This window comes from Phaethon aethereus, assembly GCF_964289735.1.
Source record: "Phaethon aethereus genome assembly, chromosome: 8".
NCBI lineage: Eukaryota > Metazoa > Chordata > Aves > Phaethontiformes > Phaethontidae > Phaethon > Phaethon aethereus.
This window is the reverse complement of record NC_138584.1, coordinates 34,026,563-34,044,023: the sequence shown is the minus strand read 5'-3', so window position 1 is coordinate 34,044,023 and position 17,461 is coordinate 34,026,563. Positions and strand designations below refer to the sequence as shown.

The 17,461-nt window shown below is 52.8% G+C and overlaps 1 protein-coding gene across 1 annotated transcript; it reads left to right on the top strand.

Annotated features, from left to right (window-relative positions):
• Nucleotides 1-13,002: 13,002 nt before the first annotated feature.
• DIRAS3 (DIRAS family GTPase 3) lies at nucleotides 13,003-13,599 on the top strand (the record flags this gene model as incomplete). The annotated part of the gene is made up of 1 exon (XM_082002824.1): nucleotides 13,003-13,599. One exon carries the CDS (start codon nucleotides 13,003-13,005, stop codon nucleotides 13,597-13,599), a length of 597 nt encoding a protein of 198 aa, XP_081858950.1.
• Nucleotides 13,600-17,461: the final 3,862 nt, after the last annotated feature.

The window sequence follows — 17,461 nt, the reverse complement described above, 5'->3', positions numbered from 1 at the left end:
CACGGTGCTTCGACGCTCGTGGCTTTTTGACTTTAAAACCTTTGCTTTAGGACTGACTGTTAGCAGAGCCCTTTCTGCCTTGTCTCTGGAGCGTCGGTTACAGCTCCCCTCGCCCGCGGGACCGGGACCAGCAGTAGGGTGTGAGCCCCCCGTTCCCACGGCGGGGCACAACCGTTGAGTTTTCCTTCGGGCTCTGTCCCCTGGACCTGCCTTGTCCCCTCTTGCCAGCCCCGGAGTTGTCACAGCCTTGCTGCGAGCTTTGCACGTTGGCTCTTACCCCACCGCGACGGCAAGACTTGGGCGTCCTCCTCCATCTGCTGCAGCCACCTGCTGCTCCCCACATTGTCGTTCTGTCTATAATCCTGGGGGGGGGGGCGAGTTTCCCAGGCCTTGCGCTTAAGGAGTAATGGAAAATTTGATGACAACAGATCAAGTTCAATATCAACAGCTTGAAGTTCCCAGTGCAACAGGGGCCGCCTTGATAAAATGGCACGCTGAGTTTCAGGCTACCCTGTGTTGGCTACAGCCTCTCTGCCACGGCGAGGAACCGGAGCTGCTCAAAGACAAACTAGAGGCAGTGCAGCACTTTCAGGATCTAATGAATTTCAAAAGAGCAAGTTCATGAATTTTAAATAACTGTAAAAACCACTGCCACCCTCCCACACAGCTTCCCTTCCCAGGTTACTTACTCAAGCGCTTTGCTGGCTGGGGCCCTGGCAGGCCGCGGCTGCCCTCTGCTGCCAGCAGAACATGGCTTTCAGCCAGGATAAAATAAAAAAAAAAATCCCTCGCCTCTCAAAACCTGGGAAATTTGCTTATGTGTAGAAGTTCCTATTACCTGCAAGGTGCTGCATAGGATCAGGGCTGCCCCAGGAGCTTCGTGCTTCTGTGCCGCTGGGCAGGGACATGGCGAGAACTGGAGAGGAATGGGAAAAACTACCCGAGCGTTTCTTTAAAAGGCTATCTGGTGTTGCTACGAGCAGCCAAAGTTAGTAGGAGAAGGGAAATGGGTTACAGTAGACCTTTGTGGGTGAGCTGGGGACCGTGGCTCTTGGAATCAGCAAACGGTCTGTGGTTGGAACAGTTTGACTGGTTTTCTTAGTAGGCAACTTTCTGCGTTTTCCTAGGAGAAGTCCGGGATCAGGGTCTCTTTCGGCTCAAAAACCGGTTTGTGACTGAGGAGCAAAGCGAGGAGCCGCAGCAGCTCCGACGCGGCCTTGTCTGCCGTTCCTTTGCTCCCAGCCGCGCTGGCGCGAGGTGAGGCGCAAGCGAGCGGCGCTGGGCTGATCTGCCTTCAAACAGAAACCTCGGCGCGGGGTGACGGCGATGCCTGGAGCTCCCTGTGCTCCCTCCCTCCGGAGGGACCCGTCGACAGCAAAGGAGCCACGAGAAGTCTGTGCTGCGATGCTTGCAGTGATGTTCTGGGAGGTACTGGGGGAACTGGGCTTGTGACCCCTCTGAAAGGGCACGTTAGGTCTAGCAAAGGCTCGGGGAAGGGTGACAAAAATGACTGAAGGGCACCTGGCTGCGTCTCGCCGCGTGCCTGCTGGCCACAAGCTCCAGCAGCAAGGCTTGCAGGTTGGACCCGGCCTGTGTTTCCCAGCTTAAAAATGGAAGCTGCAACTTGTGACTGGGTGGGATTGAGTGCCCCGGCAGCGATCCGAGCCCGTGGCCAGTGGTGCTGATGAGCACCGGCTGCGGGGAGAGAGGTGCTGGCGTTTTCTCCTTGTGCCTTTTGAACCCGCTCCGCACAGGCCCCCGACAGTCAGTACGCTGTGGGATGCTGAAACACGTCTCCTTTCCCACCACAAATCCTGTGGTCCAAGGCTAGAGTGCGGGAGTTCGTTATGATGAACAGAAAGCGTTGGCTGTATTGCCGGGGAAAGAACTGCAGGAGACTGAACTGTAGGAGACGCGACCTTCGGAGCTGGGGGTGCTGCTCACGGCTGCTCCGGTTCTTGTTATAAGCGACTGTCACTCCCGCTCTCAAAGATGAGACACGGTGCGTTTTTAGTGGGGTAAAATAAGCCAGAAGCAGCGAGAGATTTATTTTTGGAAGGACTCTGCTCTGTGGCTGGCACACAGACGTGCGTCACGGGTCTGCTTTCCTACTTGGCACCTGACATTATGCCGTACAGGAGCCGATGGCTCTTTCAGTTTTTCCCTTGTCAGAGGCTATTACGGGAAATCGATACAAACTTCAGGCCTTAGATCTAGAGTTTTAAATCAAATACAAGATCTTATCATGGCCATAATTGTTGGCACCTTCTGCCTCTCAATCTCTGCCGCGGGTAAGAGGTCGGTGTCGAGCTGGTGCTGCGCAGGGCAAGCCTTCCCCGCGCAGGGGCGGCCGCTCCGGGGCCTCTGTTTTGCTGCCGTTACTCAGGCACATCTTGCTGAGGCATTTCCATGAATTGCTCTTTCAGGCTGCCAGGTTCCCGCTGGAAGGGCTTGCTTTCACTGCCATTAATTCTGATTACTGGGCTGAGATAAGCTAATGCGATTAGTCCTCCTTTCCGTGGCATCCAGCCCTCTTCCAGCAGCCGCTCCGAATGTCGCTGGTTGGCGACGGCTTCCCAAATCTCCTCCGCAGACCTCGAGCGGGTTATCGCAGCCCAGCGCCGGGGCCACCGGAGCCCACGCTCCGCACTCGCTGGTGGGCAGGCTGCAGGTCGGGTGTTTCTGACTCAACTGAGCTGACGTGTGATGGCTCCATGCAGTGAATTCCTTGCTGAGATGGTTTAAATATTGTCCTACCCTTTGACTGTTTCATTATCTTGAGCCAAGGAAAGTTTATATCCATTATCATAGCAGGCATTTGTGTTTTCTTCTATTTTTTTCAGCCTCGTTTCATCGTGCTTAAAGCCCTCCAGAGTTTCCAGAGGAAGGGCACTCTTCCAGGTACAGATTGGGCTCCCTCGTGAGGTGGGTGTTATGTCTCAAGAATAGATAAGCCACTCTGGAACATTTTCTAATAAATATTTCACAGTTCAGGCTGAACTGCGCTCGCAAGTATCGGCATTGCTTGGAAGAGACATCCTTTCTGATAAGCAATATGCACCAGTGACACACATCCTCTGCTTTTAATAATAGTTTATGTAATTCCAGAGGAAAAATCCCTTTTCTGCCTCAGCTGCTGTCTTGTACCTCTCAGCGGGAGTGAGTGACACTCAAAGCGATAGTAAGAAGGTGTCTGTACTGTATCAAGCTCCATCTCCCACGAGACAAGGAAAGCCCTGGTGGGCTCCAGAGGAAAAGCCGTGGGAATGGAGCACAGTGAGGACAAAGCAGGACCGGTGCCCGTCCCCGAGCCCTGAGGGGCCGTGCTCATTGCCGTGCCCCAGGTCATTTGGACATCCCCCAGCAAGACCCCAAGGGCCTTTGGGAGCTGTTAGTGCGGTGCCGTGCCTCAGTGGTACCCAGAAGTCAGACATTTTGACTTCAGGAGCTCAGAATTGGAGCTTGCAGAACTTCCTCTGTAGTGACATAAGAAGTAAAATACATTGGTTTCTAATTCAGAATTGCCCGAAGCGGCTGTTTTCTGGCCCGGTTTCAGCCTGCCCGCTGCTCACTGCTGCGGTCTGGGTGAGGACAGGCCACGCGGGATTCCCTACAGGAGCTAAGGGCTGTCAAACCTCGAATGAAACCCGTTTCTGGGGAGCCCCAGCCGAGCCCAGGAGCAGGCACCCCTCACTCACTCTCCCTGCCAGGAGCAGGCAGCGGTGGGGGCTGTATGTGCAGGCTTAAAGCAAGGCTCCCCCTCCATCCCCAAATCGCTGACCGGCGTGATTTCAGCCACGTAGCTCCAGGACAAAGTTAAGAGCAGACCCTGCAGACTCTCTCCTCTCTAAAGGAAACCAAGGAAGTTTGGTGGAGTGTCCCCCATGCTTGCTAAGCGATGGGAAAGGGGGATTTACGACCCCAAACGTGGGCAGAAAAGCAGTGAGGAGCACTGCTCAGGCTTGGTAACCCAGGAAAGTACGTTCTTGTGCAGCCACTGCAAGTCCCAAGGGAGTCCTGACATAACAGAAACTCTCTCTGGGAAACTACTACAGAAAAGGGATCTGATCCTCTTCACCCGTCCCTTCTGCGGGGCCGCACCGCTGCCCTGCACCAGCCCGCAGCTCCAGACCTTGCCCAGGCAGTTTTCTGGGGCAGCGGCAGGAGCAGGCGAAGCAGCGGACGGTGCCTCTCCCCCCGCTCCCTCTGTGCTCTGCCTTCCGGAGGGGCTCTCGCAAACAGCTCGTTTCCATTTAAAATTTCCATTTAAAATTTCTCTGGTTGCTCCAGCCAAAGCAAATCCTGACCGACAGCGGGGCGCTGAGCCGGCGTCTCGTGGCCATGCCTCTCCTCTCCCACCCAAGGCGCAGGTACTGCACAGGACGTGTGTCTCTCCTTTCCATCCTTTCTCCAAGAAAGCTGGAGACCTTCCCACTCTTTTGCCTCTGCGAAGTTGACTCACCGCTTCTTTCCTACTGTACTCCCTGGAGAAGAGTCGGAATGCTTCCCCGAACACAGCAGGCTGTTGGCTTTCCGTATCGCCTTACTTATCAAACAAATACCGCTTGGGAAGAGCCATCTTTTAGCTCGTGCTAGTCTGGGCTCGGTTCTGCGCCCAGCTAGGTAGCACTCAGCTGAGCCCTGCTCAGCTGCCCAACGTGGGCAAAACACAGCCGGCAGGCTGGGCTCCGCAGCCGAGAGACCCGCCGACAAGGGCAAGACCCCAGGCACAGCCACCTAACTGGGTTCATATGGACAACGGCTGAGGAACAGTAATCCACCCAAAACCTTGGAAGACTTGGAAAATGTCTGAAAATGGGAAGTCTGCCTTTGAGCAAACGTGGCTAGCTGAGATAGCAAATAAGCTACTGATTCCTAGTCAGCGTTTCATCGTGGCTAATAAAGCAGCAATGATGTTTTATAAATCAGCTCTGGAAATCCCCATTCACGACAGGATTCAGGCAAAGTGAATGACCTGCAGGTTATTAGGCTTGCCATCTGAGAGCATCCTGCCTGCGGAGAAGCAGGAGCCACAAAAGCAGCCACAGGAGGGACAGGAATCGGCTTCCAGCGAAGGGAAGGGGATTAAATCTCCCGAGCTAGATGCAGCAGACAGAGGTATGTGGGACTCGGTGCCTGCTGCAAACAGCCGCTTGTGGGTTTGCCAGCACTCAAAACCGCAGCAAAGGTGGGTGAAAAAGGGAAACTCTTTCAAGTGGACACAAGCATTGCCTGGATTAAAAAGGGCTGGTGACAACTTTTGTCACAGCCTAGCCATGTTTTCATCTGGGATGCTGCTTGCAGGCACTCATGCCAGAGCCCGAAGGACTCAGGGAAGCGAAGCCTTTGTGCGGGGAAAGACCCTGCTCTTGGAGAGAAATCCTTTAATTTCTCCAAATAAATCCCTGCAGGAGATTAAACGCACAAGACGCTGACAAATGCATGTAGTCGTGACTGCCCGGGTACCGTTGTAGCACCCTGTGGATTTAGGCATCCCCAGGGAGTCCTGGAAAACTGGATACACTGGAATGCCCTGAATTTCATGGGCTTGTGCAGGTTTGAGCACAGGCACTAGGTGTGGGTCTCGCCTAAATGGTTTTGATGGAAAACTACATGGAAAGAGCGGCAAAAAGAGGTTCAAGGTTCTCTTGGCTGCCCAAGAGAAAGAGCACCTTCAGCTTGCTGAAGCACGGTGGATCCTGCGCTGGGGACGGGGACGTGAGGGAGGGATTCAGGAAACAGTACTACGGCTGCTCCCAAAATCAGATGGCAAATGTGGTCAGCTCGGGGGTCAGCATTCCCCCGCAGGTACTTCAGGAACAGGGCTTGTGTTGCAGCAAGTGGAAACACCGCCTTTCAGGGACAGGAGGTGGAGAGAGTCAGGAGAGAAATGGGCATGGGTCAGCTGATGGTGCCAGATACCTTGAGGTGGGATGTTTTAGGATTACATCTGGGTTTTAAAACTAAGGTCTTCTGGGATTGCAGAAGCCTTAACAAAGTGAAGAGAAAAGGGCTGCTGAAAGCCTGTAGAAAATTGCTGCTGATGTGAACAGGGAGTTTTCCACCAGTTCCTATGCGACGGCATCGGCGCAGGAGCACGCTGCTGCCGGCGTGCGTGGGACTCTGGTCACGTTTGTCATACGTCACCGAGCAGGACTACGCCTGTCCTCCGCACTTCTTCTGGCCACCTTGCCACCACAGTAATGGCCCTCTGACATCTTGCTGCCTGAGCCATTTGGCTTTGCTCACAGTCTCACACACGTATTCGTATAGAGTCATAGAACCATAAAGGCTGGAAACGACCTCTAAGATCATCAAGTCCAACCATCAACCCAACACCACCATGGCCACTAAACCATGTCCCGAAGTGCCACGTCTATATCTTGCGTGGCTACGCAGCGGGCACCCCGCTGTATTTACACCTACAGAGCTGAGCACAGATGTCTTCAGATAACTAATTAACAGGGAGGAAATCTCCCAAATAGCATCAGCTCTCCACATAGCCGTGATTCAGCAGCTGTGATTACAGAATTAATAATTCTCTAATGTAACAGAAGTACAGTTTATTAGAACTAATTTCTGTCCCTTTGTATTAAGCATGAAGCAATGTTCATTAGTGTACTGTTAAAGAGATCTGATTTATTCCCTTGTTTTTGTTACCATTTCAGACGGGAACTTTCAAAGTAGCTCAGTGCAACCGGGTGCTTTACTGGCTTCAGAGGCTTTTTTTCCTAAGGTCTCAGTTATAGGTTCTCTTACTTTTGGATGGCTTTTGATCCAAGTTCTACCCCGAGTGTTTTGGAGTACCTTGCAAAAGTTGGGTGTTCTGCTTGTGTGTTGTGCAGCTGAGCTGAGAATCAGCCCTAATCTTTATCCGCAGCTGACTTTGAGATAGCTTGCGTCTGCATCTGGAACAGCTGGCCCGGTACTGGAGCAGCTGCTTTCATTTTCCCCTAGTAAATAATGTGGTGAACGATGACAGGACTTGACAGGGCCTCATGTTAAGATTGAAGCTTCTTGAGAAAATCCTCTGAGCTTTTTGTGTTGGACAAAAATTGCAGAGCAGTATGAAATAGGTCCAAAGACGCGTCTTTTTTTTTCAGGCTGGGATAGGATAGCAGCATTACAAGGCTGCTCGGTAAGGACAGAAGTGGGTTCAAAATAGGTTGGAGAACACCAACGGACTCGGTGAGGCAGCAAGCATCAGAGAAATAAGAAAGGATAACCTGAAAAACCACAAAAGGTTTTGGAAGAATAAGCTTGGGGAAGGGCTGAGAAACGTTTCCTCCACAAGCGCTCACTCACTCCTCAGGTGCTGCTGTACCTCCCGAAGTGAGATTTGGCTGCAGACAGAAATTGCTCAAGTGCTTAACGAAGAGACAGAGACAGAACAGGACTGACGGCGCTGCAGCAGCCTTCTGCAAGCAGCCGCAGGCTGGGCCAGCCAGTAGTTTTTCTGTCGAAGTATCCATGTGCAGCGGGAAAGAACTGGGGCCACCAGAAGTCAGGATGTGTCCGGGTTGTCTAGAACCCAGATACGACCCCAAGCATAAATGGCTCATGAAACGCATTAATTTTTAGGAGGCTATAAACGTGCAGCGGGAAGAGATGTGACAGCAGGAAGATGTGGAAGCACAATGAGGGCAAAGAGGGCAGGAGGAACAGGCAGGAAACCTTCTCAACGCCATCAGGACCCTTCCACTGTTGTTTTTTTTCCTCGAAGCAAGGAGAGACCATCCGGAAAGGGAAGCATTGCCTCTTCAGCCGTCAGAAAAGCACCTGCTAATACACGAGCAGCAACCTCAGAGCCTGACACAAGGACACGCCTGTGACAACCAACTCGGGACTTAGCAGGTACGACGCTGATGGTGATGTGGGATGGCACAGCCCTGCTGTGGGCGGCTAATTAGCAGCAGTACCAACGTGTCCCTGTCTTATCTCCAGGTGCTGGGTTGTTATTCCTTAGTTTCCAAGCCGTGGCGGGATCGCAGCTGGCGGGGAAGGGTGTCTCAGTGCTAACCACCTCCTCATGCAATGCAAGTTTGGTTCTTGGAGCAGATCTGCTCTTCCCGAATCGCTGCTCAGAACAAAGACGGGCACACGTCCAATAAGGCGGGCACTGCTCTGGGCAAAAGCTTCCTCCAGCATCAGGAAGAATGAAAACTATCCACAGGCCTCGAGAAACGGGCAAGCTCCTGTTGCACACGCGGCCACGCTCACACCAACACGTTCCTCCACGAGAAGCAGCAGCGTGTGCGCTGCCCGGCTCTGGGGTCGGCCGCTTGCTATCCACTCAGCCAGGTCCAAGGCATAAACTGGCAGAAGACTATTGACTGCAGTGAAGACGGCAATAAACTACCATGGTAAAGCCGGGTAAGGTTTCCGGGGAGAGGTGAAAAGGCGGGATGTTGCCTTTAAGAGGCTTTCGCACAGTCAGTTGGCCCTGAGCAAAATCAAACTGCCCATAAATCCCAGCAGAAGGGATTTTGCCTGGTCTGCTCCCAGTGGCACGGCCAAAGCTGGGGCTCATGGGTCAGGTGTGTTGGACACTTGCAGAAACTGGATTTTGGGACAGAGGAAAGCTAATTTTAGCAATGCAAATCATGCTTTTGTCAACATTTTCTCCTTTTGGGGCATACTCCCTCTGTTTCGGGATACATCTGAGACCGCCTGTAAGCATATTGCTCTCCAGCTCCTGCACCAGTGCAAGCAGGAGATTTATGAAGCTTTTAACTTGCCAGGCACCTGCAGCTGCATTCCCAAGGTCGTCCTCCGCGGAGGGCTTCCCTCCCTTTCCCCCCGCGCCGCGCGCAGTACGCCCTGCGGCTGCCTGCCCTCCGAAGGCAGCCCTGGCGCTGGAGAGGCTGCGGGGAAGCAGGGAGCCTCGGGGGGGGACTGCTGGGGAGCAGCCAAGGCAAGAAGCTTCAGCCTTGGACGCCGCTCACCTTTGGTCTGTCTGGGGAACGGCACAGCTCCTCGCTTACGTCCCCCCTGGGGGAAACGGGCTCCCACTGCTGCCGAGTTGTTCTTTTAATTATTCTACAAGCCGCCTCAGTACACAGGCCACATGGGCATTTCTTCTTTCAGTTACTGCATTAATTTCATGACTCTGCAAGTCGTCACCAGCATTCGAATCCAGGCTACCTTAACCTGCTCCACTTGGCTTTTACGGCTGCTCTGCATCTGTTAGTGTCAATGGGGCAGAGCAACTTCCCACTGGGGAGTGATCCTTCGCTTCCCTGGCTCCCAGCTTTCTAGGAAGGGCCGTGACAAACGCCCCCAAAGAGATTTAACTCTTTGGCTTACAGACCTGGGCTTGCCCCGACCAGAAGTTTGCGTTCTCATCCCAGCCTGCAAGCAGCAGCATCGCCTTTCTGTGACTAGGATGTAAATTATGGCTTTTAAAACCATGGGCTGTTAAGCACCGTGTTTTGGGATAAGCAATTATTTCTTAGAGAGTTTAGCCTGTGCAAGAGGCAGTCACCGCCGGCCAGCAGCGGGAGCACAGGAGGAGCAGGGGACCGGAGCGGGCACGCTGGCTGCCCAAGACGTGCCACCACGGGCCACGCAGAAACGTCTGTGGTTGGGGTGGATGGGAGGGCAGGGCAGGGCAGGTGGTCTGCAGGAGAAGCTGAGGAGAACCACGTTCCTGTAGACTTTCAAAAGTATTTTATTTGCCCCTTTTCGAGCTGTTATTCCCCAAACCAGGCCCTGTGTCCCATGGAACCAGGGGAAACATATATGGCACCATCTTTAACCATGCTTTCAGTTACAACCTCTGTGAAGGGGGAAAGAGCTGCAGACATTCCCTCCTGTGGTCAGCGGCACAGAGAGATCCTCGGGCAGGTGTACTGGCCCCTTCGGCTGCGGAGTTTGTCCTGCTGTAGTTCGACTGTAACAAGGTGTCGTGGTTTAGCCCCAGCCGGCAACTAAGCACCACGCAGCCGCTCGCTCGCTTCCCCTCCCCCAGTGGGACGGGGGAGAGAATTGGGAAAAAACTCGTGGGTTGAGATAAAAACAGTTTAATAGGACAGCAAGAGAGAAGGGAACAACAATGATGACAACAATAACAATACCGACAAACAATGCACAAGAAAAGTGATGCCCAATACAGCGATTGCTCACCACCCGGCAATCGACAGCCCGTCCCCGAGCAGCGATTTCCGCCCCCCGGCCAACTCCAGTTTATGTACTGGGCATGACGTCGTATGGTAGGGAATATCCCTCTGGCCAGCCTGGGTCAGGGGTCCCGGCCGTGCCCCCTCCCAGCTCCCCGTGCACCCCCAGCCTGCTCGCTGGCAGGCCAGCACGAGGAGCTGGACTGTCCTTGACCGCTCAGCAACAACCCAAAACATCAGCACGTTATCAACAGTTTCTCATCCCAAATCCAAGACATTCCCTCACGCTACCTTCTGTGAAGAAAACCAGCTGCATCCTGGCTGAAACCAGGACACAATGACAATAAAAGAGTGAAGCTTTACAAAAGGGTTCCTTAAATGCCCCCGTCTCAGGCAGCATGAGAGTTACAGACAAGATAGCCAGACCCTGAAGACACCCCTGGCCAAAGGTAGCCCCATTTTCAAGCCTCCCCGTCGGAGCTGAGCTCTTAACAAGGACGCTTGTCCCCTTGCTCTCTTCCCGCTGAACGTCCTGGCAGCAGAGCACCACCAATGCCCTTTGTCACATTTTTAAATGGGCCTGTTCCTCGTTTCCCAGCCCTGGCTGCAGCCTCCCCGGGGCCTGGCCCTGCCCGAGCGTGCCGGTGGGGGCCCGTGCTCTCCCCCGAGGTAGCTCAGCTCCGCGCTGACGCCCCGATGGCCTCTCAGGGACCCGCGGCTCTTTGCAGACTTCCAGACTGGATGCTCTGGTCCAAGCCCGAGGTCACGCTCAGAAAAAAACCCATTCTAGAGGAAAAAAAAGAGAAGAATACTCATCCAGGCAACACAATAACACCGCTCCCGGGCACAGTCTGACACAGGGATGGTTTTAATCGTCACGGTGGGAGATGTTGCTCTTAGTACAAGCTAAGACTGTCCTCAGGGAATCAGGGCTAAACAAATTGCGCCTGTCAACCTGACAAATGTCGGACCTCTGCTGCGAGGCTGGTGCCCTCCAGCCCTCCCAGTCTGTGCGGCCAGGAGCCGGGGAGGAGAGCTGCCGCCTGCCAGCGTGCCCCGCAAAGGCAGGGGAGCTCCGTGGTGCTCCTGTGGTGCTTTGCCATCGCCAGCTGGCCAATTAAGATGTCCGTATTAACCCGCCACCGGGCCAGGCCTGGCCCCGGGCGTGGGGGTCGGTGCAGTTCCCCTCTGAGTGCAGGTGGGTGGCGGGGGAGGCTCTGGAGAAGCGGGTTTGGGGTCTGACTGGGGCTGGCTGCCCTGGGGTGGTCGCTCCGCAGCTCCTCCCATGGGGGCCGGCAGCCACTTTGGGGCGTGAGGGAGGGCGCGGGCTGCGCCTCAGCGGGGCTCCGCGGCCGGGAAGCCCCTGCGGGGAAGCCGGCGGGGCCGGGGGAAGCTGCTGTGCTCGGCCGCCTCCCGCCGCGGGGCCGTGAGGCGGGAGCCGAGCGCGGGGCGCCCTCTCCCGCCCGCCATGGCGGCGGCCGGGGAGGCGGCTCGGGCGGAGCGGGGCGAGGAGGCGCCGGGGCAGGACGGGACCTGCGGGCGGCGGGAGCGGCAGCCGTGGGCCCGGCTCTCTCGGCCCCGGGCTGTTTTGGAGCAGCGGGGACATGGGCGCCTTCCGCTGCCAGGCACCCGGTTATCCGGGCTGCTGATCCGGTCTGCCTTCAAAAGAGGGTGTGTGGAGAAATGGTGCTTGGGGAAATTTCCCATAAATGAAGAGAAATACAACTCTTCATTTTACTTGTCGGGGTGAGGGAGCCGAATCAAAGTAGTGGACCTCAGCGGCCACAGCCCGAAAGGTTTGGTGGCTTCTCTGAGGGCGGGCTGCAGGAGTAGCTCAGGTCATCCCTGCCGCTTTTGTAGCAGCGGGGGTGGAAAGCTGCCCCGTATTTTGTGTGTTAAAGCAAAATCACCCCTGAACGTGAGCTGGGGAGCGCGCAGGCTGGGCGGCAGCCGCCGAGGCCTGCCAGCGCCGCGGAGCGCGCCGTGCAGGCGGCTACGGGAGGTGCTGGGGGGCGGTGGAGGGAAAGCGGCTCGCCTTTCTTTGTGCGTGGAATTAGAGGGATGGAGCACCAAACCTCGGCTCTGGCAGCTTTAACCACCAGGTTCAGGTTGTTGTGTAGATTGTTTATTTATTTTTACTGGGCTTTTGAGGGGAAGGTTGGATTTTTGAGGCAGAGGGGTAGGCAGGCCCCCTGCCCGGAGCCCGCGGTGGGCGGCTGTCCCCGCAGCGGCCGTGTCCCGCCCGGCCGCCGTGCTCTGGCCGGGGCCGTGGCGCCGCCCGCTGCGGTAGCCGCCATCCAGTCTCGGGGACGCGGCAGCCCGGGCAGGCAGCGGGTGGATGGAGCACAGAGGAGGAGAGAGCAAGCCGACGGCCCGGGGACCGCTGCGTGCCCGCGGGAACTCCCCGCAGCCGGGGCGAGGAGGAGGGAGGCGGCGGCGGGGGCAGGCACGGAGCCGAGCCGAGCCGCCCCGCGGCTCCGGCCGGAGCGGCACGGCTCCCCCGCTGCTGGCAGGCGGGTTTAGTCGCTTTTCGCTGGACTGTGGTGGAGCCGATGGCTACAGGTGCATTCGCTTTCACTGCTTGTAACGCTGAGTGTGCATGGGATGCGTGCCGGGGGGGGGGGAGCGCAGTTTATTTGTCTTTAACGCAAGAGGAAAGGATGGGAGGGGAGTGACTTATTTAATTGCTTATTTCAATAACGTACCGTAAAACTACCGCGATGGTGTGAACGATTTCTCTTTTCTTTCTCCCCCTGCTCCTCTCTTTCCCTTTTGCCCCCTCCCTCTCCCTTCTCCGCAGGCCACCTCTGCACAGGGGTATGTAAACTTGTAGAACTCGGGCTTTCTCAGTTAAAACCTACCCTTGCATCGCAGGGCAGCAAACATGCCTGAACAAAGCAATGATTACAGGGTGGTTGTGTTTGGAGCAGCAGGGGTTGGCAAAAGCTCCTTGGTCCTTCGTTTTGTAAGGGGAACTTTCAGGGAAACCTATATCCCCACAATCGAAGACACCTACCGGCAGGTAATCAGCTGCGATAAGAGCATCTGCACCCTTCAGATTACAGACACCACGGGAAGCCATCAGTTCCCTGCTATGCAGAGGCTGTCCATATCCAAAGGGCATGCTTTCATCTTGGTGTACTCTGTCACCAGCAGGCAGTCCATGGAAGACCTTCAGCCCATCTTTGAACAGATTTGTCAGATTAAAGGGGACATCCAAAAAATTCCAATAATGTTGGTGGGTAACAAAAGTGACGAGACCCAGCGGGAGCTGGATGCCAGCGAGGGGCAAGCGTTGGCCAGCAAGTGGAAGTGCTCTTTTATGGAGACATCAGCCAAAATGAACTACAACGTGCAGGAGCTCTTCCAGGAGCTCTTGAATCTGGAGAAGAGGAGAACTGTCAGTCTCCAGGTGGACGGCAAGAAATCCAAGCAGCAGAAAAAGAAAGATAAACTGCAAGGCAAGTGCTCTGTTATGTGATTGACTGTGGCTGGACTTGCACCACTGCATAGTGTAATCGGGGCATGGACTCCCACAGAAAATACATTTCTGCTGGAGGTTTCAGATGAATCCATGCCTTATAGGGCTACAGCTTTTCTCTAAAATATCTGCTGGGTTATTTTATGTGTTGGTTTGAAAGAGGATGGCTTTCTGCATGTTTGGGGTTTTTTTAAATAATAAACGTTGAATGTTAGCAATTACATGTGACTACAAGTTTTTAATGCAAGAAGTTTACAGAAGAGAAAATTGTCAGTCAGAAACAAACATCTCTATTCCTGTGAGTACATGCTAGTTTTTAGGTATTTCCAGCCTATTATCTCGAAAGAAGCCATAGTATCCATGATGTGTATACTTCAAAAATTGTTTCCAGGAATCTACTGACCAGAGCAAACCTTTAACAAAGCTAGGCATTGGCACTGCATATGAACGTGTTTGTGGCTCCAGATCCTTACGTTTTTGGCAGACAGACTGGCTCACCTACCAAAGATGCAGTTTTTCCATGGTAGAAGTTTTCCCGTGTGCTATGCTGTTCCTGAGACCTGTGCAGTTCTGTGAGTGATTACAGCTATACCTGCATATAATCGGGCTGTTTGCTTTTTTTCCCCCTTTTGCTCTGACTTCCCCTGTTTGCCAAGGTAGCAGGTTCCACATCCTCTGGCTCCAAATCCAGGGGTGATTCCTGGCGCCCTTAAGCAAGAGCTTAATGAAGGTAGTCTCCTTCATGAAGGTAATGAGGCTGTTTGTTGTAAGTACCAGTCGATTTAGTAGCTGGTTATCTTGGCAATTTGCCTTTCTTTTCCCACCTGTCAGTCTGGTTTGCATGTGGCTGAAGCTACTTGTGCAATCTTCTTGGAGTTCTCTTCGATACTATTTTTTGTCCCTCTCTTATTTCATCCAAGTTACCCAGGTTTGAGTTGAGACTTAGGACAAGTCGGTTCAGATAGTGCTGCTTCGGGAAGAAACATCTGAACCTGGAAGCTGCATGCCTAAAGCAAACTCCTCTCTGATGAAGCTTTTAGCAGACACTTCCCACAAATGAAAGGAATGGAGACATGGGCTTGGTCTATCTCTCGTCTTCCCCCCACTTTTTTTTTTGCTATTGTTAGCAAGAGTCAGACATGGTAAGCCTCATCTGCAGTGCATGGTTGAGAAGGATTTTAAGAAAATAAGTGCAAATATTCTCTCTCAGCCTATGCTGTAGGTTTTCTGCTTTGTGTGTGTATTAGTCCAAGCAGAAGACTGTAGCACTTCAGTATTGCACTGTAGATTTTATTTTTACACAGCCACATAGTCGTGACACAAGAGACGTGGGAGAGAGGAGTCGCTTCTTTTTATAGCACTTTTCTAGTGAAATGATTTTATTGTTGAAGATGAACAAAATATGGAACAGAGATGCTGGAAAGTACATACCCTTCTTAGTTTGAAAGCATTAGTGTCTATTAATAACTGCTGGTTTTCTACGTAAGATGCTAGAGAAGGGCCTGTTCTCTCGGCCATTATTTGTTCATGTGTTACAGACTAATGCACAAAGCCATGAGGTTTGTACCCGTGTGAAGATCTCACATACTTGAACAACTCTTCCAGTCAGTGCTGGCTCCTGATGCTCCACTGTCTCCTGTGTCTGCCCGAGAGCTGCTTTGGTAGGCTCCTCAGGCTGCTCCTACGCCGACGTGGTAGCAGGTCGGTTAGCTCCGCGTGTGCCAGGGCAGCTTTGCCCCAGTTACAGCCGGAGCTCTCGCCCCGTTTGATTCAGCGGAAGATCTTACTTGTTACGATTTCGGAAACCCAAGTGTGCGGTGCTGACTGAAACGTTATGCTTGCTTGCCAAAATAAAGTGTGGATTTGCCAAGCTGAGGCAAAGGCTCTACACCTGATTTTTCTTGTCAGAGGTGATATCCCGCAGGTCCCATGAGCTTGCTGTGCTGTCTGGGGTAGTGCTCTGTGCCACTGCTGTGTGTAACCTTCACTCCTGTTGCAGTCAGGTGAGTCAGGCTGAAGAGCGGCTGTAGAAGCAGCCGTAATGGCTTCGCTTGAAAATAGCTCTTGCTTTTTTTCCTCTCTAACTTTGTGCATGGATTTTGATCTCTCTGTTTTCTCATTCCCAAGCAGTTATGCAATGCTTCTCTGTGGGTCGTTTTTAGCATCTGGCAATTATTATTGCGAAGACTATTTCAGTTCCGTTCCAGCCTTTGAAACCCCTGTAAGACGTTTCATATTTAAGCCTTTTTAAAATGTCATGAGACCTAATAATGTCTCTACAACTCCCACTGCCTTCATGAAGTGCCAGTGCGAAGGCAGGGCAGCATGTGTCTGCGATTATTCACGCAGCTGAGATGTTCTGTAATGTGTCATTATCGCTGCGGTGGTGTCCCCGTACGGGGTACGGAGATCGCTGAGGACCGGGGTCCGGCAGAGCGCAAGGAACAGCTAATATGGACGCAACGGGCTCGGTCCCGCCTGCACCCGGCAGAATCGCTGGCAGATCCCCCACGCTGGCCACGAGAGGAGGTCCCACGGACTGCGTGGGCGCTGGAGGTGCTCGGGTGGGGATGCTGAGGTGCTCCTGGCGAGAAAGCGTGGTGGTGCGGGGGCATCCGCGTCCCAAGCCCCAGCCTAGAGCAGGCTGGGGACGTGTGACACCTGGTGTGGCTGCCTTTCCTTATGTGTAAATCATCTATGTTTTGGGTGTGCGAGATCAACTGTATTGCAGACTAAAACGGTATTAATAAATAAATTGTATAATTGTATTTGTTTCTGTGTAAACTGAACTAGTCTGATTTTCGTGCATGTGTAATCTATCATTCTTAATCAGAAGGGAAATTTATTTTAATTAAACTGATGCCTGTCAAGATGTTGGCTATTGAAAGTTCCATACAAACCTAAATTAAAGGGTAGCGTCTTCACAATCTTCCAGGGAGCTATGTAGAGAGCAACTATAATAAGTAACAGAGTGAAAAATACCGTGTTGCTTGGGGACGCTCATTAATCGTTACAAAACAGTGGCCACATTCCACTTGTAAATCAATGTTATTTCATAAACCTTGTATTTGGATCTGCTTCCTCGTAACCAGGACCTGCTGGGTATGCGTGTGCTGGGGCAGACGGTGGCATCGTTCCTCTTGTGCTCTTGTAACCAGTCATCGTGGGCTAACGTCGTCGTTCTGGAGTGATGGTGTAGCTGTAGAGCTATGGCCTTCAGACTAACCCTGGAGAATAGCTGAAGAGCCATTGTTTTTAGGGACTGATGGGTAAGTATTTGCCAAAACCGTACTTAAGTAATACGTGCCTCTTACAGATGCCATTTGAGGGGTTTATTACACACGTCCTGAAGTTTTAGTTCTCATGTAGGAGCATTTTGCTGAATTAGAGGAATAATGATTTTTCTTCAAGGACTTAAGTGTTTTTCGTAGTCTAAGGAATATATGTTGGAATTAAATGCTCTAGCCTTTTTTGAATAAGTGCAGTTTAAAAAAGTGAACAGATCTGTTTTGTTTTTTGTTTTTTTTTTTTAAAAGCAGAAGACACTCTGATGAAAGACAGTCGGGTAGAATCATTTGTCTGGAGTAAACAAGCAGTTCTAATCTCTGGTACAGCTCCTGTGTTACGTTACAGGCGTTGTCTTTAACCGCTGTTTGCCAACAGCATGCTTTTTCATCAGGCAGTGACAACATGTTTTTTATGGAGCTATTTATGCATCCTGTAAACTCTTCAGCTTGGAGACATGCCTTGACACACTGTTCGTAGCTGGCGAGCAGAATGGTGACTCGCTATTTCTCGAGTTGGTTGTTTTTCTCTCTGTCTTTTTTAATTATTCTCCACCCGCTTCAGTCAAACTCCATTC